The sequence below is a fragment of the Rhinoderma darwinii genome, chromosome 3 (assembly GCF_050947455.1).
Source record: "Rhinoderma darwinii isolate aRhiDar2 chromosome 3, aRhiDar2.hap1, whole genome shotgun sequence".
In the NCBI taxonomy this organism is placed as follows: Eukaryota; Metazoa; Chordata; class Amphibia; order Anura; family Rhinodermatidae; genus Rhinoderma; species Rhinoderma darwinii.
The window spans coordinates 19,232,766-19,257,283 of NC_134689.1; the positions used below are offsets into that span (position 1 = coordinate 19,232,766).

A 24,518-nucleotide genomic window follows, 5' to 3' on the forward strand; every position below is an offset into this window, starting at 1 on the left:
TCTACCGTGCTACGCCATACAGAGTAAGATCTCCACCAGCCGGCATAGATCTCCACTATAATAATACCTGCCAGTTTTTTGGCCTAAATTATAGTAAATTTGTCAGGCCTTGGTGGCCCCTTCCCCTTTTGTTCAGCAACGCGCCTCTTTTCCAGAAAACTGGTGTAGAAAGGTTGATATATTTCCCCCAGTGTGTACTGCGTCCACACAACGCGGCCCTTTAAAAACCTAGGAAGCAACTAAATTGGTTGATGTAGACCTCTCCTCGGACTAGTTTTGACGTGTACAAGAATGGCGACTATAGCCCCGATGTCCAAAGTCTCAATTATAACCCCCTCCTGACGCCAAGCAGGCGCCGCGCAGGGCAGCACACAGACACGTTACGACGGTCCCTAATTAAAAAAACTTGCACATATAAACTGCACAAGACTTTAGTTGCCCCTTTTCTCCCCCATACAACATTTTGTGAACTTTCACCATGCATAAAAACCACCATTATAATTGCACCTACGAGAACGCCTAACGCTACGGTTTGCTGGCCGGCGTCCGATCACAACGCTGCATCGCAACTAATGATGGTGAATGCAGTTGCATTGCACAACAGTCAGCAGAAATCGAAACCTGCTGGATTTCACCGCATCCACATTCACTACCGGTTGCGATTTTAGCAACATTACGATATTATTTTGCATGGCCACAAGTCGCCGCGTAGCCCTAACCTGGAGGAGACGTAGCAATCGACCAGCCGCAGCCTAACGACGGTCTTTTTCCTACGTACCGTGCTGCAGAATGCGTCAGTGCTACATAACCAGGAAACATTTCAATCAATGTCTGTCTGCTGCATGCAAAGCATGGAGAAATACGTAGTTGCCATAGAAATAAAGCATATTATATTATTACAGGAGTAAAAATCCAAAAAGCAGTAGGCAGCTAGACAATATACAGCCTGATGCTCAGTGACCACATTGCAGCCATGTTCAGTGTACACAATGTAATGATAGAATCGCACACAATGCAGGGTATTGCGTTACCTGGTCATTGTAATTCTTCAGGGCTGATTCGGTCTCCGCATGGTTCCCCAGCCTGACTCTCCCCAGCACCGTGTCCAGGTCCAGGTCCATGTCTGAGCAGAAAGATATAAACTAGACGCAAAACCCTTTTCTTTGCATACTCACAAAGCCACCCTATCTGCGCATGTGCCGTCTCACACTGACCTGCCCGTCACCGTTCTACCTAGCTTGATTCTGTATGGGCGGAGTGCGCAGTCGCAACCAGGATGATCATTCATACGGAGCGCAGCCAACCCTGCTGGACATAACTTGTCTCGCGCTAGTTTGCGATGCTTGAGTGAAGGAAGGATGCGTTAATAAGAATGCGCATGCGCCTTGAACATCAGGAACATAAAGGGTGTTTTGTCGGCATTTACGGAGGCGGCCATGTTTTTGAAGTTCGATTTCCATTGGGTTTATGTAAAAATGGTGCTATCAGTGGCTGTACATAAGTATAAAAGAGCAGTTATTGATTAGTACAAGGTATAAAAAATTTGTCCATAGTTTTTTTTTTCTTCTTCAAACAGATTTTGATAGGGCAGAACCGATCCTACCAGCAACATACCAGACTAAACTCGCCGATCATGTAGTCAGGGCTGGGTTTGCGCAAAGTGGCTAAGCATCGTATTGCCATGCAATTGTATTTTCAGCCGACCACGGACAAAAAAATCTTAACTGACTGATAACATTTTTTGCAGACAGTAGTCTGCCGTCGGCCATCGCGAACTATCGTTCACATATAATTTTCAAACAATGGTCAGCCGAAATGGCCATAATCAACAGTTCGAACTTGGCTATCTCCGGCAGTCCCATAGAGAATGAATGGAGCAGCAGCACACATGCGCGACCGCCGCTCCATTTGTTCAGGGGACTCTGGACCCCCGTTCTGTTGATTGGTGGGGATCCAACCACTGGGGGGACCCCCACCGATCCTTTGCAGTGCCATTCTTGGCCATGCAGCACATTACAGCTGCGTGTACAGGCACCATAAGGCCAAATTTCTGCGATGGATTTCTGTGTGGAAATTCGGCAGCATTTACAGTAGCAGCAAAGTGGATGAGATTTAGAAAGTCTTATGCCCACGCTGCAGGGAAAAAAAAATGCAGCGTGAACGTTAATAAATTGACCTGCGGTGCGGTAAATCTAATTCCGCAGCATGTCAATTCTGCGTTTTTCTTGATTTTCTGTTGCGGGTTTTCCCCATTGAATTCAATGGGGATGCAAAACCCGCAGCAGAAAGCCAAGTGTTGCGATTTTTGCAGCGGAATTGCAGCAATTTACGCCGCAAAAATCACAACTCTGTAAAAAAAAAATTATACTTACCCAGAACGCCCTCCTTCTTCCTGCAGTCCGGCCTCCTGAGATGATGTTTCATCCCATGTGACCGCTGCAGCCAATCACAGACTGTAGTGTCTCATGGCATGCAACGGCTTTGTAGAAGGCCGGACTACGCGCAGAGAAGAGAGAGGGGGTCAGTATGGAGGTTTTAGGCGGGATTCACACGACCGGGTCCCGCCCGAGCCCGAGTGTCGGCCGGTAAAATCGGCCATTTTGCATAAAGTTTTGCATCCGGGCCGGGCAGATCTGGACAGTGACATCAGCGGCAACTCCTGAAGGGGAATCCTCATGTGTTCGGGGATTCCGCTTCAGGAGTTTCCCCTGATGTCACTGCCCAGATATGGACAGAGACATCAAGCGCTCTGTCCAGGAGCGGAATCCCCGAAAACACGGGGATTCCGCTCCTTCAAGGAGCTAAAGTGCGGCTAGCACATAGCAGAGCGGGGAGATACCTCCCTGCTCTGCTATAGTGGCGTCGCTACAGTAGTAGCAGCCGCAACAGCAGCAGCTGCTAGCGGCGCCATGGAAGGTGTCGCCGGGCCAGGGCGCTTTTAACAAGCAGGGGAAGGGAGCCAGCGCAGCGCTCCCTCCACCTGCTGTACACCCCGGCTCTGCCACACAGTGTACAGCGTAGCCATTCGTCCGAATGGCATCAACTCCTCCTCCTCACATGCACTCTGCGCTTTGAGGAGGAGGAGGAGATAGAGCGCAAGCCACGGAAAACCCGGCCATCACTCGGGACACATTCCCGTGATGGCCGTGTATTACCCGGCCCCATAGACTTCTATGGGGGCCGGGTACCCTGCCGAAAATAGAGCATGTCCTATTTTTTGACGGTCGGTTTTCCCGGCCGTCAAAAAATCGGTCGTGTGAATAGCCCCATTAGGGGTCTATTATTCCTAATGCAGCCGGGTGCCGGCCGATTTATGAACGGCCGGCACCCGGACGGGAAACCCTGTCGTGTGAATGAGGCCTTACTTTTTCTCCCAGTTCTGCTTTCCACAGCGGAAATTTTGTTGGAAGGTGCTGCGTAGTTTTTATGCAGCGTATCCGACCTATGGGAACCCGGCCTTAGATCTTGTTCTGAATTTTTAGAGCAAAATCCAGAATTGAATCCTGGAGCGCAGACTTATAAGGACTTGTCCACATGTAACGGAATTGCTGCAGAAAATTGTGTTTTCTCAATGTTGGGGGATGGTGATATCTCCTGAAAAACGCAGCAATTCAGTCCACTTTCCGCATCAGGAATTGACATTCTGCGGTACAAAATATACGCACTGCAGGTGAATTACTGCTCAGAAATTTTACGCAGCACGTGGATGAGATTTGTTGAATCTCACCCACTTTGCTGCTGCTGTATTCTGCTGCGTATTTTCCATCCGCAATCCCGGACTGAAAATATGCAGCAATTCCACTATGTGCGGAAGAGCCCTAAGGCCTTACTTTGTATATTTCTTCTGTTTAGGTTCCGGTCCTGGTTTTGGCATGAAAAAATACATGCAAAATCTGCATCAAATCAAATCTGTAAACAAGGTCAAAGGAAGGCCTTAAAGAGGCTCTGTCACCAGATTTTGCAACCCCTATCTGCTATTGCAGCAGATCGGCGCTGCAATGTAGATTACAGTAACGTTTTTATTTTTAAAAAAACGAGCATTTTTGGCCAAGTTATGACCATTTTTGTAGTTATGCAAATGAGGCTTGCAAAAGTCCAAGTGGGTGTGTTTAAAAGTAAAAGTACAACTAGGCGTGTATTATGTGCGTACATCGGGGCGTGTTTAATACTTTTACTAGCTGGGCGCTCTGATGAGAAGTAACATCCACTTCTCTTCAGAACGCCCAGCTTCTGCCTGATCACGCTGTGTCGTCACTCACAGGTCCTGCATCGTGTCAGACGAGCGAGGACACATCGGCACCAGAGGCTTCAGTTGATTCTGCAGCAGCATCAGCGTTTGCAGGTAAGTAGCTACATTGACTTACCTGCTAACGCCGAGGCTGCTGCAGAATCAACTGAAGCCTCTGGTGCCGATGTGTCCGACACGATGCAGGACCTGTGAGTGACGTCACAGCGTGATCTGGCAGAAGCTGGGCGTTCTGAAGAGAAGTGGATGATACTTCTCGTCAGAGCGCCCAGCTAGTAAAAGTATTAAAAACGCCCCGATGTACGCACATAATACACGCCCACTTGGACTTTTACTTTTAAACACACCCACTTGGACTTTTGCAAGCCTCATTTGCATAAATACAAAAATGGTCATAACTTGGCCAAAAATGCTCGTTTTTAAAAAATAAAAACGTTACTGTAATCTACATTGCAGCGCCGATCTGCTGCAATAGCAGATAGGGGCTGCAAAATCTGGTGACAGAGCCTCTTTAAAGTGTCGCCTCTCTTGGATTCAAATCTGGTTTTGGGTTAAAAAATGCATGCACAATCTGCACTGTCTAAGGGCTTGTCCACACAACGGAATTGCTGTAAAAAATTTCTGCAGCAATTCCGTTGGAAAACGCAGATATTCCGCTGAGGCAAAAACGCACCATTTTCTGCGTTTTTTACAGCAGGAAATGGTGCGTAAATTGCTGCGTTTTTCCCAATGCAAGGAGATGGCGACAAAAACGCAGCAATTCTGTCCACTTTCCGCAGCAGGAATTGACAAGCTGCGGTCTGAAAAATAGGTCAATTTCTGCTCTGCGTTTTTTACGCAGGGTGTGGATGAGATTTGTTAAATCCACCATGATGCTACTGCATTCTGCTGCGTTTTTTTCATTTGAAATTCCAGACGGAAAAAAACGCGGCAATTCCGCGCAGCGTGTGGATGAGCCCTAAGAAATACTTTGCTAATTGGTACTTTAACGATTGACCGGACTGTTTCTCCTTTGAGAGTTAATTGGCACATTGCTCAACTAATGTGTTTGTCCTTCTTCTGGGTCAATGTTATACATTTTATGTAAGGCCCCATGCACATGACCGTGCCCGTAATCACGGTCTGCAAATATGGGTGGCCGTGGAGAGTCGTCCACATTTGCAAATCGTGCTCCCATTATAAAGTATGGGAGCACAGTCCGTAAAATAAAAAAATAAGACATTTCCTATTTTTTACGGAAGGTTTCTACAGCACGGACACCTGCCCCGTAAATATACGCAACGGTGTCCGTCGGCCATAGAAACGAACGGGTCCGTAATTACGGACTAAATCTACAGTCATGTGCGTGGGGCCTAAGGCTTGAGGGGCTTTTACTTTTCTCAACCTCAGTAACTAGTAACAATTAAAAAACGTACACGCAAAACATTAGAACAGTAAAACGTATATTTCCAGTAAAACTGTTTATTGGCGCGGCCACTCGCTTTACAGCTGTACAAATAATATGAATATTTCCATTTGCAGCGTGCACGGTTATTACACTCGCTGCCGGCAATATATTATCTACAAATTGCTGAGACGTTATATAAACCATTTATTAGTGTCTTACCCATAGGGTAATAAGTCCACTTTATTTCCTCAGTGCGTTTCGTAAAATATTTATGTTAATGTATCTACTAGAGAAACAAACTCTACAACGCTACAATTACACACGATACAATCCACGTGCGTACACTAACACAGCATTGCAATTCTCTCAAGGCACTGGTTTTCTTTGCTGATACACATTATATCGTGAAGGTTAGTGTCATATGTCTTCACTATTAAAACCAAATTCGGGAAGTTTTGAAGCGGTATCAAACATAAAAAAAATAACAATTAAAAAGTATCTGTAAGCTTTTCTAACACATCTGTTTTAGTAAATGCTTGCATTCCCCATAAAATAACACTTTTGGAGCATCTTTTCCTCTGTTATTCCTCCTGGAAATGTATGAATAAATTGACAACTGGATGTTACCTTTCCCGTTGTCAATGGGACGTGTCTCTACAAAGTCTCACTCTGTCCAATCAGGGCTGAGAGTGTCATACTGTTCTGAGACACATCCTATTGACAAGGGGAATAGCAACCCCCAGTTGTGAGTTTATTCATACATTTCCAGGAGAAACAACAGAGGAACGACACAATGTAAAGTTCTAAGAAAAGATGCTCCAGAATTGTTACTTTATAGGGAATACAAATATTTTGTAAAACAGGCATGTCAGGAAAGCAAACAGGTTCTTTAAGCACTATAAGTGACCATGAATGGAAAACTTGGGCTATGTGTTCCAGACATGGCAAGTTCACACCCAGGGGAGCGTCTAGCCTTTGAAATGGCACCCCCACATACTTAAATTGAAAGTGCAGGTTTGTATATTGTACATGTGCCAAAATGCTGCCACCCACCTCCATCGCACCCTGTACACACCAGTCAATCATCTTCAGTTACCAAAACTTACTTCGGTATTTTATCATTAGACATTATAGACCTTATGTCTAAAAATACGGCAGACAAAAGTTGGAGCACCTGCAACAACCAATTGAAATACAACTTTAAAGGGGTTTTACCATAATCAATATTTATCACCTATCAACAGGATAGGTGATAAATAGCTGATCGGTGGGGGTTCGACCGCTGAGACCCACACCGATCCCTAGAGCCTCATATAAATTGAGCGGTACTGCGCATGCTCGGCCACCGTTCCATTCATTTCTATGGGGCTGCCAAGAGTTATCTTCGGCTGCCCCTTAGAAATGAATGGAGCGGTGGCTGAGCATGCGCAGTACCGCTCCATTCATATATTGCTCACAGGGACAACAAGGTAAGCTTGTTCACGGGATCGGTGGGGTCCCAGCTGTCGGACCCCCACCGAACAGCTGTTTATGACCTATCCTGTGGTGTCCTACTATGAGTCCACTGTGCTCTTTATTAGGCTCTATTAACCAAACGACCAATATTATTTTGTACCGTTTTGTCCCCATACTATGCTGACCTCACCCAGGGCATTCTGGGAACTTCTGTTTTGCAGTAAATGTATTGATGCTTGTTGACTTGTACATTTATTATTTTTGGAAGGAAGAATCTTATCAGGGTCACTTGTAAATGAATAAAATGACTGATAACACCCGGGAACCTCATTTACTTCACCCATACCTGGAAATGTTGAATTTACCCAACGTAGACCATTACATCTAAGGACCAATTTGATTCCAGAATGAAGATGGGCACACCAACAACTTGATGAACACACCGGTGGTTTGGACGTAAACCGTCAGGTAAACAAAAAAGGATCCACATAAAGTTTAACATATTACGGTGAAGCATTGTTTGCCATTACAAGTTTGTGAAAGTCTGATCCCTTTGGGCATTGGACCCAGTTGTTTAAAACTACAATTCCAAGCAGGGCACAGTATGAAGTCTACTGCCTTAGGCTAGATTCACACGGGCGTTGCGCATGTCGGATGTGAAAAACGACCGTTTTCCACGTCCAAGGTGCATCCGAGGCCTGCGCTGCGAAACGCGACATCACGCATCCCCCATAGACTAGAGTCTATGGCGGGATGCGTGAAGTGTGAAAAAATAGGACATGTCCTATTTTCTCGTGGACCCTTCACGCGGTCTGTTGAAACAACGGTCTTGTGAACGGCCACATTGAATTATATAGGTCCGTGTGACGGCTGTTGTTTCAACGGCCGTCACACGGACGTCTAACACGTTCGTGTGAATAAGGCCTAAGAGTATCAAAAAAAGAATTACTGAATGCATCAAAGAATATTTTGGATTTTAATTTTCCCAATTTTTACTGTGGGGAGGATATTTAATGGGTAGCCACATATAGACAGTAATGACAGGCTGAGGGCATATCCTGGAGAACACTATGGAAATCATTTGAGACATCAGAAGGATGGGTGGGCTCATATTTAATCAAATACTTGTAATTCACCATTGGGATATTTTCCTGGTCACCTTGTTTTTACCGGCCCAAATCATTAGTGCATCTTGAGGTTTTTTTTTTGTTCGATATATAAGCTGGTTATAGAAATTTTGGCAATTATGCTGTTAGTGTCTTTAGCAACAACAACACACAGTAAGACATCAGATCCAGCACAATGAAAGAAAACCAGTCCCAAAAGATTTTTTTAAAGGGATCTTCCCAAAATCATAAACTATCATCCATCCATAGCATAATAGGTGATAAGATTCTAATCGCTGGGACCGCCACCGATTGTGAGAACGGGGGTACCGAACCCTTAGATCCTACTCACTGCACTCCTCACAATGAGGAGGTGCTAGAATGGAGCGGCAGTCGAGCATGCCCCCGTCGCTCCATTCACTGTCTATAAGAATGATGAAACAGTCGAGCGCTGTACTCGACTGTTTCCGTTATGTCCATAGACTTTGAATAGAGCGGCAGCGTGATTGCTTGATCGCCGCTCCATTAAATGTCCTTACTGCGGTCGAGCAGAGTGGAGGCTCTGGGGGTTCAGGACCCCCGTTATCAGCATTGGGGTCCCCAGCGATCAGAAAATTATCACCTATCCTGCGAATAGGTGATAATTTATGATTCTTGGAAAACCCCTTTAATTGATGCTACATGGATTTACAGTGAACTATATAGCAACAGGGGCATAACTGTAGGGGGAGCAGATGTTAAAGATGCACTAATTGTGACCCGAAGTTTATTGCTATCATATCGTATGCTGAATGTGGCGCTTTTATCCTTTTATTTGTTTGTTCCAACAATAGATGCCAATTGATGACAGAGGCAGCCATTTTCTTGAAGCCAACAATATTCACAAGCAGAGGCGTAATTCGGTGCTCCCCAATGCAAGATTTGTCGTGCCAATTCTCCCACAACTATGACATGCTTTTTACAGTGCTACTATCCTCCTAAATGCCCGCAAACAGGGGCCGAGTGTTACTACAACCCCCGCCCTCCCCCCCCTTAGTTATGCCCTTCTCCACATGCAGGCAGCTAGTGCTTCTAACACCTCATGTAGGCTTCATTAGTTCTTATCATGGTGACCCTCAACCTCCAAGACATCACTAGTTTCTAGTTTCATAGTTGCATGGCATACGGAAGGGAATGGGTTACATCCAAAACTCTCTTTGAGTCCAATGCTACATTCTGAAGCCTCCCGGTGGCCATTTGTCACTGATCGTAATAAAAGTGACCCCTGCTCTAGAAGAAATCATACATATATTTGCCTAAGGGGGTGCTAAAAAGCCACTGCCTCCCCCGGGGTAATTAGAAACTGGGCTAGGGGAACAAACTACATTTTTGCAGTGGGTGCAGGCAAAACTATATACGACTGCCTACATATGCCACTGTATAGCAGCATACTGGAATAGCCCATGGAATGGATGTCTCCACCGTCTGTGGACATTGGGTATGTTTTTGTGTATTCTCATAAACAGACTGTTAAACAAATATTTTTTCTGTATATTTTACTGTATTTTTCCAAAATGTTACTGAAAGATGCAGGAACATAGATCTAAACTAGATACAGTTCAGGGTTAAACCATGGTAAATAGTACTATGCTAATAAGGCCGGACATTCATTTCTGGCGTCCTAGGCAAATTATTATAAGTGCCCTCTGATCGCTTTAGTATGGACATATATGAAGATAAAGAGTTAATGACACCAAGGACAGACCCACGTGGATACTGCTCTGCTGTCCTTCATGCTTCCTTAGGCACCTGTCTTGTTTGACCGGCTGCGTCTGAACACAACTGTGGTACTATGTATATTGTAAAATAAATACAAAACAGTGGTTGTCCAATGTTAGAACGGAAAATTACTGTCTGGAACTGGCACCAAACATGGTCAAATAAATGGAAATTATTAACATATAAAAGGCACCAATTGGCCCCACATAGTGCTCTACAGTATCAATAAATTCTCTTTTGCTACAAGAAGTTTTTTTTTTGTCCTCTGTACACGTCCAATGTTTTTGAAAGCTGTGGCAAATTAATCCTTTTCATAGAATCTTGGGGAAAAAAAGTCTTAAAAGTTCAAAAATTTCCAAGCCGGAGTCTTCATTTAGCCCACCCCGTGCTAGCTTCTCCATTTATGTAGGCAAAGCCAGGAAAATGCTGCATGTGTTCATAGTCAGAGTTATGTCTTGTAGCCAGAGATGTGTACATGTCGGTAGAGCTTCCATATCTGGTAGAGTGCATTGTTGGACTAGAATAACAAGAGTTGCTTGATGCTACTTCTTGCCATCGTGGTGTCACCTGGCTTGGATGAAGTCTAGGAGTACTGGTCATGAGGCAAGGATCCATCCGTGTTTGGCTGTTGAATGGATACTACAAAAAATAAAAGAGAAAAATAATTAATATTTGATGTTGTATTAAAAAGGATCAGAATTGGAAAATTAAATTTTCACATGACATGCCTACAGTTCATTGGGAACCTGATAATCTCGATATACAATGTAGACTTTTTTGGCCAATCTAGGTCAATGTAGATTAGAACCGAACCATTGGTAAAAAACCATCATATTTAGGGAAATTCCTTTAGTCTGGTATCTGTGGAATTGGCATGAAGTTCCTAAATTAGTAAATCAAAGCCCTGTTATGGTAGATAAAATTGTATAAAATATTACATCTGGTACCACAACCATTGGCATTTGGACCCTGAAAATTCTAGGTCATCAAATATCTCTGGTGTGGGACTATTTTTAGGTACCTGGATGTATAGAAATTCAGGACCATCATGGGATGGAGTAAAAGTAAAATAATTTTACTAACATGGAGGCCATGTTGTTGGCCACCTCCAACGAGGTGATTTTGGGCAGTAACTTTACTGGGAGCCCCCCAACTAGCCCCAAAATGGATGAAAATGACGGGGTCTGCAGGCCTATTGAAAATGAAATCCTCAATACCATCGGAATGCCTTTCAGTGTCCAAAGCTTCACCTTACCAGGCTCTTGGCTTCAACAAACATTGGGGAACTTGGCTAAAAAGAGATGGCATATGAAAAGGGACTTTCCGAAACCAGCCAATAAATTGACATGTTCCAGGCCGCCCCAACTTTCTTTTCTTTTTATAGAAAATATTGTTCCGGACGACAAGCAAAGTAGGACTCTGCCTGATAATTGTATCTACCTGACCAACGTAACTGACAGTAGAGCAGAATTTTTTGGGGGGTTATTCAGACCCCAAGGTATTGCCCAGTATGACACCCACTAAAACCAGCCCGGCTCACCGAGCATTAATTCATATTGTCCCATCTCATACACTTGCCCCATACTGGGAGTTCACTATATAATTTCTTGCCCTACAGATATTACAGGTCAGCAATAAAATAGAGGAAAAAAACACAAAAAAATTTGTTTTCATACATTTATTTAAAATTAGTTTATATTTGACAGAACGGCTACACTCATTACTAACCAGATCAGGACTCCATACCCTTAACATAAGCTGTGACCATTGTGAATATGTCACTTGTCTTCGGCTTGAGAGCCTTGCTACTAATCTACAATCTGGAGGATTGTGAAAAATAGACAACAGCACAGAGATGTTTTATTTTTCCGTCTTCTCGGCTGCAGCTGTGAATGTCACAAGTTTAAAGGACAAAAAATATATTCTAAAAATAATACAGACTGTCAGTAACTTGTGTTGTATAATAAATTCTATTATGACGGGAAGATGGAAAGTTTTATCATCATGGGTCAGCTAATTGAAAGTGACTCATTACTTTTCTTTTCCTCTCGCTTTAGTGAAGAGACCATTGAAAGACAATGTTTTAAGACCGTGTTGCTGGCATGCGTCTGACCAACTCTCCAATGAACTTTCTATTCAATCCTTACAAACCATGCCATCTGGACAGATGTTGGCATGTTGCTGCCTCTGTCACCTCTCACACTGAGCATCCGGTTTAATGAAGGATATGTCTGATCTGTGACCAGTGATCTTTGTAGATGATGAAGGCGATACTTGTTGTGCTATTCTTGACAGGAAATTACCATTTTTGTGGGGCTATAAGCACTAAGCTAGCAAAGTGTGTTAACCCCTTGCTGCAAGTGGAATTGGGGGGTAAATGTCAACAGGCTTATGGAGTTCATAAGAGGGAATGTATCATCAGAAAATGTTAAATATATTTGTGACTATTCATATCAATTCTAAAATATTGGCCAGTAGAGAACACATATATGCTGACATTTCCTGTTTTCTGATGTTCACTTTATTAGCTTTGCTGTGTAGACTGGGATACAGTCAGCAGGGTCATCTCATTGTCATTAAAGGACAGGGATTTAATTACAAATGATAGCTCTATTATACCTCTGGAGGTCTAGGTAAGGCTGATAGCAACACTATACAGACAGATAAGACTCGGTTTACAGCTCCTTTGTTAGAGAGGCTCTGTCACCAGATTATAAATGCCCTATCTCCTACCTAATCTGATCGGCGCTGTAATGTAGATAACAACAGTGGTTTTTATTTTGAAAAACGATAATTTTTTAGCAAGTTATGAACAATTTTAAATTTATGCAAATTCGTTTGTTAATGCCCAACTGGGCGTTTTTTTACTTTTGACCAAGTGGGCGTTGTAAAGAGAAGCGTATGAGGCTGACCAATCAGCGTCATACGATTCTCTTCATTCATTTCCATCTGTACTCACAGCACAGCATGATCTCACGCTGTACTGTCACATACACCCACAGTAACTTTACCAAAGTGTCTTGACAGTGAATAGACATTGCCTCCAGCCAGGATGTGATGTCTATTCACACTCCCGACACTTCGGTAACGTTTCTGTGGGACTTACTCACAGCACAGCGTCATCTCACGAGATCACGGTGTGAACGACAGCACAGTGTGATCTCGCGAGATCACGCTGTGCTGTGTGAGTAATTCCCACAGAAACGTTACCGTTATGGTGGGCAGTGTGAATAGACATCGTGCCCTGGCTGGAGGCAATATCTATTCACTCTCATGACACTTCGGTAAAGTTACTGTGGGTGTATGTGACAGCACAGCGTGATCTCGCAAGATCACACTGTGCCGTGAGTACAGATGGAAATGAATAAAGAGAAGTGTATGACGCTGATTGGTCAGCGTCATACACTTCTTTTTACAATGCCCACTTGGTCAAAAGTTAAAAAACGCCCAGTTGGGCATTAAGAAACTAATTTGAATAAATCTAAAATTGTTCATAACTTGCTAAAAAATGATCGTTTTTCAAAATAAAAACCACTGTTGTTATCTACATTACAGCGCCGATCAGATTAGGTAGGAGATAGGGCATTTATAATCTGGTGACAGAGCCTCTTTAAAGATTTTGCAACCCCTATCTCCTATTACAGCAGATCGGCGCTGCAATGGAGATAAGAGTAACGTTTTGTTTTTTGAAAAACTAGCATTTTTGGCCAAGTTATGACCATTTTTATATTTATGTAAATGAGGCTTGCAAAAGTACAACTGGGCGTGTTTAAAGTAAAAGTACAACTGGGCGTGTATTATGTGCGTACATCGGGGCGTGTATTGTGTGTAACATCTGGGCGTGTATTGTGTTCGTTACATCGGGGCGTTTTTACTTCTTTTACTAGCTGGGCGTTGTGTATAGAAGTATCAGCCACTTCTCTACACAACGCCCAGCTTCTGGCAGTGCAGACACAGCGTGTTCTCGAGAGATCACGCTGTGACGTCACTCACTTCCTGCCCCAGGTCCTGCATCGTGTCGGCCACATCGGCACCAGAGGCTACAGTTGATTCTGCAGCAGCATCAGCGTTTGCAGGTAAGTAGCTACATCGACTTACCTGCAAACGCTGATGCTGCTGCAGAATCAACTGTAGCCTCTGGTGCCGATGTGTCCTCGCTCGTCCGACACGATGCAGGACCTGGGGCAGGAAGTGAGTGACGTCACAGCGTGATCTCTCGAGAACACGGCTGTGTCTGCACTGCCAGAAGCTGGGCGTTGTGAAGAGAAGTGGATGATACTTCTATACACAACGCCCAGCTAGTAAAATAAGTAAATGTAACGAACACAATACACGCCCAGTTGTACTTTTACTTTAAACACGCCCAGTTGTACTTTAGAAAGCCTCATTTACATAAATATAAAAATGGTCATAACTTGGCCAAAAATGCTCGTTTTAAAAAAACAAAAAACGTTACTCTTATCTACATTGCAGCGCCGATCTGCTGCAATAGGAGATAGGGGTTGCAAAATCTGGTGACAGAGCCTCTTTAAGGTCCTTTTACACTGGCCAATTATCAATTATGTGTAAATAGGGCAGCGATCAGCAGATGAACGAGCAAACGCTCGATCATCTTCTGATCGTATCGTTTAAAAAAAAAATAATATTATCGTTGTTGGCAGCACATCTCCCTGTGTAAATAGGGAGACGCGCTGCCGACATGATGATAATGTATGAGTAACGAGTCCCTATACATAGATCCCTGTGACAGGAGCAAATGAGTGCTGATCAACGACGTCTCGTTGATCGGTGTTCGCTGCACCGGCCGATTGTCGGCCAGTGTAAATCCGTTGATCTGGTAATTGTATCGTTTTATAAGTGCAAAATATTATTGTTGTCGGCAGCACATCTCCCTGAGACGTGCTGCCGACATGACACAAATGTATGGGGACGAGCGATCGGAGTAATGAGCGCTCGTCCCCCTAATATCTTCTTGTGAAAGGAGCAAACGACTGCCAATCAACAAGCTGTCTCGCTAATCGGTGCTCGTTTCACCGGCCAAAATGTGCCGGTGTAAAAGTACCTTTACTCCTAGGTTTCTGGGTGAAGGGCTTGTACTCCATTTTTATGGAAGAAAGTATTAGTCTATTAACTACAACTGCCATAAAAAACACATCCTGCTGCACAGTCTATACCAAGAATGCAGAAAGGATGTGTGGGTTCCAATACTGTAGCCCCCAAAAAGGTTTTCAGAATTCCACCCACTTTAAGGGGTAATCTCTAGACAACCCTTTCTGCTAGGGAACCTGGCAGAAGATGCTTAATGTCCGTGCAGTGCCCATTACAATAACAGGGCTGGTTGTGTAGTGCTTGGACATGATGGGTCCTCCAAGATCCACTTTATTAATTTAGGACATCATGACAGAATATTTTAAAATTCTCTAGGCTGTAAGATACAATGAACACTAGAGCCCAAGTGGTATTGCACCATGCATGGTATTAATACTATATCAAGTGAGTCAACAGGTACCAACCTGGGACGGGCTTCTGTGATACGCTGTATAATGAAGTGGTGTGGTAATCCCAGTTTCATGTGGTAGAGATGTATATTGCGATGCAATTTGATGTGGACTCTGATTGCTGTAGGTTCCATAATTATAACTCCCTGTGTATCTGGGGAAAAAAATAGATTGTAATTCATACAAGAAGAACTTTTAGTACTAGTCTAACTCGTAACTATTAATGAGGACCGGTCGATTCTCCGGACATTTCCGTTTTAGTAAATACTTGTAGTCCCCATGAAATAACAATGCTGGAGCATCTCTTCCTTAGAACTAAGTGTTGTGCCATTCCTCTGTTATTCCTCCAGGAAATGTATGAATAAATTGACAACTGGGAGTACCAATTCCCTTGTCAGTGGGTTGTGTCCAGCACTGATTGGACAGTTTCGGAGTGTGTAGGGAAATGCCTAATTGGTACAAGGATTGGTAAGACCCAGTTGTCAATTTATTAATACTTTTCCAGGAGGAGTAACAGAGGAACAGCACTTCTAGAACAGTCATATCAGGAGAGTTGACAGGTCCTCTTTTTGAGTTGAGCTTTTAGTATTCAGCTAACTAAATATAAATTCTCACTGATAATAATAATAATCTGAAAATTATAGTGATGTTTTTTTTTTTCATTTTCATATTCAGCTTACCCATGCTCCTCTCGGTGTGGATAGACAGGTATTCGATGTGTTACAGATGAGGACATGTGTGGACTTCTCATACAGGGTAACTGCTGGGTATTCTCTCCTGGTCCATTGGCAGCTGTAGTGACAGTATACGTCAGTGACCATGTATATGACTGCATTGCACCTGCAAAAAGGAAAGTAATGGGTGTGTTTTCTCTGGGAACCGTAAGGACTAAGCATGGGCGGGACAAGCTCTTTTGGTGCCCAAGGCAGGGGTTTCAGAATGAGTCCACTTCTCTGGCATTCTGCATGATAGCTTAAAAAATGTATTACACTGTGGCCCTTCCCACCAATCCCTATTATTGCTCTTTATATGGCATCATGTACTCGACCATTTCCGTTTTGCGGAGTGTAAAACACGGATCCTAGTGGCTTCTGTGTGCTGTCCGTTTTTCTTTGCAGACCGATACATTAGAATGGGTAAGACGGACTGTAAACACAGACAGGAATAGGACCTGTTCTATAATTTGTGGAATGGACACACGGATCCGCAAAGAACACGGATGTGTTTATGGCCCCATAAAAATGAATGGTTCAACTTTCTATACGCAAAAAAAAAAAGAAGTATCGGACACTAAAGAAACCAATGGTCGTGTGCGAGCCCTAATATTTACGCTCCATTGCCTTCCACAACTATTCCCTCCACACATGTTCAGTTCCTAATGCAAAGCTGGCCGGCTACCCTACTATGTCCGTCCATTATCTCTGCCTTCGACTCATCCCAGTCCTGGCATGGACTCATTTAATGGACAACAATTGAGTTTTCCTATCACTCTAAAGCTTCGTTCACATCTGCGTCGGGACTCCGTTCATTGGTTCCGTCGGAGCGTTCCATCAGGGGAACCCATGAACGGAATCCAAACTGAAACAAATGGAAGCCATAGGTTCATTTGCATCACCATTGATTTCAATGGTGACGGATCTGATGCAAATGGTTTGCGTTTGTCACCGTTGTGTAAAGGTTCCTGTCATTTTGACGGAATGAATAGCGCAGTAGAGTACGGTATTGATTCTATCAAAACAACGGAACCCTTACACAACGTTGACAAACGCAAACCATTTGCACCGGATCCGTCACCATTGAAATCAATGGTGATGCAAACGGAAACCTATGGATTCCGCTTGTTTCAGTTTGGATTCCGTTCATGGGTTCCACTGACGGAAAGCTCAGACGGAACCCATGAACGGAGTCCCGACGCGATGTCGACGAAGCCTAACAGGAACAGAAATAGCCGCATGTTGCTAGTATGTTGGTACAATATTGCCACCGTGCAGTATATAGATAAAAATCGCCATTCACCTATACATGTGGAATCGGCTAGTATTCAGCCAATAAGTCTATTTACTGGCATGTGTCATATGTGATGAGGTAACGGGATCTTCATGAACCTATAAGTCTGGGACTCCATACTGAATCTGATGTGACATGTTTCAATACGATCTTGCATTGCAAAATTGCATGCAATATTAATTGCATGCAATTTAGGGGTGGAGAAGATTGTATTGCAAAATAAGATGCATTGCAATATCACATACCATCGCGATCACTATTATAAAATACAATGACTATACCCTTAAGGGCAAAGGGGGGGAGAGATTGTATGTCATTTACAATTATTATAATATTATAAATCCAATATTGTTGATTTTTTTGTGATTAGACTATCGCATGAAATTGCATGTATACATTAGACCAAATAATGCGAAATATCGCACAGCAATCCTATGCGGCGGCATTATTGCAGTAAGATAATAGAGAATGGTTCAGCCTTAGAGTCCATGCACATGGTCATGTTTTACAGATCTGTAAAATGACACCTATAGATTGATATGGACCCATATTTGACCTTTGTTTTTTGTAGATCAGGAATATACATTATTTGATTAGAATATCTGCTATTTTTATTGCGGTCATTTTGGTGCTACTTTGTCAGCAACGCGTAAATTTGACTTTGTAGTATCAGGCCCCAGTTGAGCATCGACAGTATTGAGTGAAGTCTATTGTGGTGGTTTTTCCCTGAAGGAAGGATTTTGCTGTGCGGACCACCCAGCTAGTTAGCTCATTAGTATTTACTTATGTAAATGAGTCGGAGAAAAATGTCAAATGCGCCAAACAATGGTGGCAATAAGAGCTATCATTTGCATTCCTTTAAGGACTTCTATATATACAGCCAACCAGAACAGCCAGTGACACCGGTGTGCATGACAGATTTCCAATAAAAACTGGGGAGGGGGTTTGGGTGTTGGTGCAATAATGGTCACAATCACAGCTGGATAAGCCCAAGATCAGACCTACTATGTCCTCCCGGCGTTTATAGAAAGGAATAACAAAATATAAGACTTTAACATAGATATGTGCATATATATTATACAAAAGGACTATAAAATAGTAAAGACATAAACATGTATATACATTGTTACATTAAAGGAAAAACTTCATTTTTTTTTTCTATTTTCTAACATGTGTATTGTATGTTTTTTACATGTTTAAAGTTCCGTTTTTAGGTGGACAGACGGCGGCTAGGAGGAGTTTGAATGGAGCGGAGGCCGGGCATGCGTGGTGCCACTCCATTCAAAGTCTATGGGGCTGATGGAAACAGCTAATCTATCTATCTATCTATCTATCTATCTATCTATCTATCTATCTCGTACGTACGTACGTATCTATCTATCTATCTATCTATCTATCTATCTATCTATCTATCTATCTATCTATCTATCTATCTATCTCTCTCTCTATCTATCTATCTATCTATCTATCTATCTATCTATCTATCTATCTATCTATCTATCTATCTATCTATCTATCTATCTATCTATCTATCTATCTATCTATCTATCTATCCATCTATCTATCTCGTATCTATCTATCTTGTATCTATCTATCTATCTCGTATCCATCTATCTATCTATCTATCTATCTATCTATCTATCTATCTATCTATCTATCTATCTATCTATCTCGTATCTATCTATCTCGTATCTATCTATCTATCTATCTATCTATCTATCTATCTATCTATCTATCCATCTATCTATCTATCTATCTATCTATCTATCTATCTATCTATCTATCTATCTATCTATCTATCTATCTATCTTTGAACACATGTATCTCTGACAGCAGAGTTCTGAAACCCATTGCTCTTCAATTGTAAAAATGACAACTCCCAGCATGCGATTTCTTTTTTTATCTTTCTTAGTGGAGAACGCATCCTGCACAGTAAACATCAATAATGCATGGATATTATTACATTACGTTCAAACCCAAAAATAAATTGTGTATTATTTTTATTATGCTGTTTTGTTAGAAAACATTAATATTACCTGGAAACCACCTAACATTTGTAATAGTACTTCTGCAGGAAATTGTTCCTTAAAAGGGAGGTCTGGTTTATAAAACCCATTTAAAAAAAAAACCTTATTAGAGCAATCAGGACATCCATCAATTAGCTGGCGACAAATAGAGTATCTCTCTCTCTCTCTGGAGGTCTCGGACACAGACAGCCCATTGATTTCAATGAGCATCGTGTAATGCTTTATTTCACCTATGCTGGCGCTGCAGGGAAATTAAATACTTGTTGTGCAATCAATGGATCAGTTAATCCATTATAATAGGTATTCGCAAATAAGAAGTCTTTTCCATGGTATACCACCTTCTGGTGATTATTGTTATAATTACTACTAATGGTCACAGCAGGAAAAGTAGATGGCTTCAAAAAAGGCTTAGAAAATTTCTTATAGCAGAATAATATTAGCGCCAATGTCAATGTATTGAATTCTTGTTTTGAATGCTGATCCAGTCTGATCGCCACATGGGATAGGGAGGAATTTTTTTTTCCCTTTTTAGGGCAGATTGATTCATTCCTTTTGGATTTCTTACTTTTCTCTAGATCAATAGGGGTAAAACAAAGTTCTAAAGTTTATCCATATCCCTTCACTTCATCCACGTCTTCTCCCATCCCTTCGTTAAACTTGATGGACATATGACTTTTTTTTAACTGTACTTACTATGTAACTATACCATTAATTATTATTACTACCATGTGCCATCAAAGGGGTTGTCTCATTGCCCATATGCCACATTAGGGCATATGGAAGTCACAGAAAGAGGTCCCCTCTTTGGACCTCCCTTTAATAGCCAGTCGGAGCTACCAAGTAAAAGCAACTCTCGCTCTGGCAGACCCAGCTCGGTCATGGTCAGCCACGCATTTGAATCGTCATCATGTAATACTACATTTCCCATTTGGCCACCTGGAGCTTCCTCCAGCAGGGGTTCAGAGAACTGCACCCGTGGCTATCCTAGAGAAGGGGTTCACTTTATGGGACACCGCTTTAAAGTGTGAGTTTATTTTTTAATGTTTTTTGCTCAAATAAGTCCAAAAAGTTTCAAAATTTATTTTTAAACTTTTTAAGAGGTTGGACCTCCATTTTTGTCAAAAGGAATTCCATATCCGAATCCCTGATCACACCTGTCTTAGAGCAGAGCTAAATACAAGAATTGCTTTAGGGCTCAAATTTAACGTGAGTTTATATCGTTTTTTATTTATTGTCATTTTTCCTTTCCAAAATATATGATTGTAATTTTTGTACGGACATTTTTATTTCAATCATGTAGATATTTCACATCTAGATTCCTAGATTTTGATCCTGTGCTTTTCAACTTTATTTATATTATTATTTATTGTTGATATTTCGCATCCAGATTCCTAGATTATGGCCCTGCGCGTTTTTAATTTTTTTCTATATTATTTACTGTATTTTGTATATTGCTTCGTCTAGTTTATTTTTAATTTATATACATCTACATCCTTGTACTTTAAACTCTCACAGTGCAAACAACTTTAGTCCTTTTCAAAATCCATTAACGTGCTTAAATACAGATCGTAGCTTGAAAGGTTAAATTTCGTTCTTTCAGGTCAGGCCTGCCTTTATGCAGTGTATTTTATAATGTTTGCACTGTAGGTCACCACTACTGAGTCCTTAAACATTTCACAGGAGGGTAAACTTGCCGAGAGTACCCAAACAAATAGCTCCCAAGTGTGAGAATGGCTCAGTGTTTTAGGCCGTAAAGTAAAGGCTCCATTGGAAGCCAGCAAGATAGATGAGCTGAATAGAAGCTGTGCGCATTTGTAATGTGCAACAATGTGCCATCATAAGTTGTAGGCCGGGCATTGACCAGAAAGGCATACATCACAGCTCTATAAACAGCCAACTTAACAATACAGACATCCGTGGAATGTAAAGCAGAATCCTTTTGCCCAAGGGAAAGTGTCAAGACAATGAACGCAGCCTCGTACTGGTGAATAGGGGTTTACATAGTAGATAGTAAAATGTTAAAACGGCATCTCTTTACCAGAATCTTACCTGTTTTTCTGGGATTTTAGGTTTTGGTAACACAATTTCTCCTTTTTTTTATATGTTTATTATAAATATAAGGGACTGCTGTATTGACCGATCCCATTGATGGGACTTGAGCGGTTTGCATAATGCTCCCTTTGTTATCCACTTGCATTCATTCCTATGGAAAACTTTTCGTTTTTTTTTCTAGGTCTTACAAAAACAACTGTAGGGCAAAGATAGATAGTTATAGATGACGACCAAAGCGAGTCCTGAGGGTTAACTTGAAGCTCCTGGGCCACAATGCAAAACAGTGCACCCAACTACGTTGTGTCGATTATAGTATTGGTCTCCGCAGAGGGAACTTTGAGCCCTCTCAGACGCTACTCTGCACCCTCTGTAGTTAGTTATGCCCCTAACTGTGGCCTAACTTTCTGTGGATGTTATATCATGGGATGGGTGTTAAATCCTCCATTTCACCAATTTTCAAATTGAAACGTCAGGGCTCTGAGGACAGACTGGGCACCATATCTGGGATCTTGGTCCTTCTTCCATTGGTCATACATAGCTTGATGTGCAAGAGATGCCAAGCTCCTTACAACCTGGTCCATGTATTCAGCAGCCAACATAAGGAGAGGACTCATCTGTGTCAGTCCTTACCATGATTCCATTCAGATAGATTGACTAATGCAAGGCTCTTCTTTCTTTTCATTGCCCTTATGTGGAGCAATTTGACTACATTTTCTCCTGGAGCGTTTTTGTAACCTAATTCTTTAGTTACATTGCAATCAATGGAACTATATCCATAGTATCTAGTTTTACCACCATATTACCTTTAATGTAAAAAATGACCATAAAATATTGTAAGCTATATTTATTATAACTTAGTTGTTAACTTTAGACAATCCTAATTTGTTAGAAGGCCCCCTGACAAAAATCTGATCACAGGATGTTCTGCTGCTGGGACTAAAAACGATCAGCTGTAATCTTTGGCGCAATTCTCCTGCAGCACCCCTAGAGGAGAAATTAAATATTACACAGTTCCCATTAAAATGGATGGACTGTCTGTGTAATGAATGAATGTCCAATTCCTCCAGAGAGAGAGGTGCTCTTTGTAGCTTCTAACAGATGAGGGGAAATGGGGAACCCCTTCTATTGACTAAATTCCCTAACAGGAAAGTTAAAAATGTTTTTTTTATAAACAAACAACCCCTTTAAAGGGGTCAGTTCCATTAATGGGAGACTACCAAAGCAGAGCATGGTATACAATGCAATTGGCTGATAAGTGTCCTACCTGTTGTTACCACCAAAGCACTACTTTCTGGAGAATGGTTGCTCGCAGGGGATATTGCTGATGGGAGCTCAACGGAGGTTGAAGATGTATTCGGTGAGAATGGAATTGGAGATGGTGTGGAAATTGCAGGTTCTGCCAGTATAATCTCTTCCGTGTTCTCTGAGCAAAAAAAAAAAAAGAGAAATCATTGTAACAGAATTCCAGATGACTATTCTGGTCTTGGCGGTCTTTGCTCCTTCCATTTTATTTTCCATCCACGTTTCCAGATGTAGTAGGGAAACTAAACAACAACCCCTTTTATAACATCCAGCCAGCCGTCATTTGGCTGAGCGTACCATAAACTTCAGTTCATGGCGGACTACCAAAAAGTCAAACGAGGCAGATCAAAATATCGAAAGATTATGATCAATGGTTCTTTCGAAGGAAAGTATATGGCCAACTAATGATCAAAAATGACACAATAATAGACAAGAAGGGCAAGTATGTACCCAGCTTTAGGTGACCAGCACATCACCCTCTGACATTTGGTTCTGCATCAGTGTAAACAGGGATTGGATAGCAAGGTCAGACTGGCCATGAGAGGACCAGAAGGTCCACTGGTGGGCTAAAGTTCTGACACAATAATGGGTCCTAAAGGTCTGTGTTGGTTATAGATGACGGGTAGGCTTTTATCTATAACAATTTCCTCTGGTGGGTCCAAGGATTCCCAGTTCGACACTGGGCAGATTGAAATTTAACCCTTCAAATGCATTTTTTTTTTTTAGATAAGTGGTGCCAGATATACATAGTGACAAAAGAGGAGGAAGCTATTTTGTTTAAAAGATTCTAAGGTATCAGTGCATTGATAGTTACATCGGCAGGTCACAAGACATTACATGTCAGATTCACACAAGGCTTTCTAGACCTATTTTATATCTTCTCTTGGTAGTCATTGGGCAACCAACTTACCGCTGTGAACTTCTCCTTTCATTGACCTCATAAGCTCGTTGGCTCGTTCCTGGCAGTGTAAAGACTCCAACAAATAAAGGACATAGTCATCAAACATCAAGTGAATGAGGTGAAAGGAACCTGGTAAAAGGAGGGAAATTACATGTTAGTCTTTTACATATCATGAAATAAATCTACCTATGTCACCTTCACACAATGGAGACAGAAATAATGTGTCTGACTGGTATGTCATTAAAGTCAATAGAAAACCCCCTTTAAGGATACCACGAATTGTGTATTTTGACATATATAGTGACTAGATGTATTATCATTGTTTGCCCATATAATAATGATGTAGAATAGACATGGTACTAGTCTGAACCAATACGAGCTTTCAGAGCAGGTACTTTACAATTTGTATAATGAGATATAAGATGTTCCTTTAGGGTTTTTTTAGTACAAATTTTCACTCCATAAACATACCAAAACTTGGGGCGCTATGTAAAGTCATATCCCGAATTACTCTTGTGCCAAAACAAGACCAGATCAAGAGAAACTGCTGTGCCACCCTCTTTAATGATCCCGGTTTTTTAGATGCTACCTAGAATAGAAAGCAAAGATGATTGTATAACAAAGGGGCATATGTACAGCTTTTACTAGTTACATTTTCCATTACCAACTACTGTTTTGGGTATACAGCTACTATAAAGACCTATGTGTCTCCATGGTTTCAGACTAAAACAAATCCTGTGAAGTCTGATCCTGCACGCATACACCCTTCCATTGATAAC

At 41.9% G+C, this 24,518-nt stretch overlaps 2 protein-coding genes across 3 annotated transcripts in view; both read right to left on the reverse strand.

Moving 5' to 3' along the window:
* The window catches only part of RIC8B (RIC8 guanine nucleotide exchange factor B), a 35,276-nt gene extending 34,005 nt beyond the window's left edge, over positions 1-1,271 (reverse strand). Inside the window, exon 1 of the mRNA XM_075856073.1 lies at positions 1,032-1,271. Within this exon, the coding sequence (XP_075712188.1) occupies positions 1,032-1,121 (90 nt within the window). The 5' untranslated portion in view covers positions 1,122-1,271. The remainder of the gene's footprint in view (positions 1-1,031) is intronic.
* A 5,803-nt stretch (positions 1,272-7,074) lies between these two features.
* Positions 7,075-24,518, reverse strand: part of RFX4 (regulatory factor X4) — a 66,114-nt gene continuing 48,670 nt past the window's right edge. Inside the window, exons 13-18 of one of the 2 annotated variants that reach the window (XM_075856072.1) lie at positions 24,211-24,328; positions 23,749-23,868; positions 22,801-22,959; positions 16,131-16,242; positions 15,466-15,604; positions 7,075-10,591 (exon numbers count right to left, since the gene is read on the reverse strand). In XM_075856072.1, coding sequence (XP_075712187.1) covers positions 10,322-10,591; positions 15,466-15,604; positions 16,131-16,242; positions 22,801-22,959; positions 23,749-23,868; positions 24,211-24,328 — 918 coding nt within the window. In that variant the 3' untranslated portion in view covers positions 7,075-10,321. Of the gene's footprint in view, positions 10,592-15,465; positions 15,605-16,130; positions 16,291-22,800; positions 22,960-23,748; positions 23,869-24,210; positions 24,329-24,518 lie in introns of both variants that reach the window. The other variant, XM_075856071.1, reaches the window with a different exon arrangement.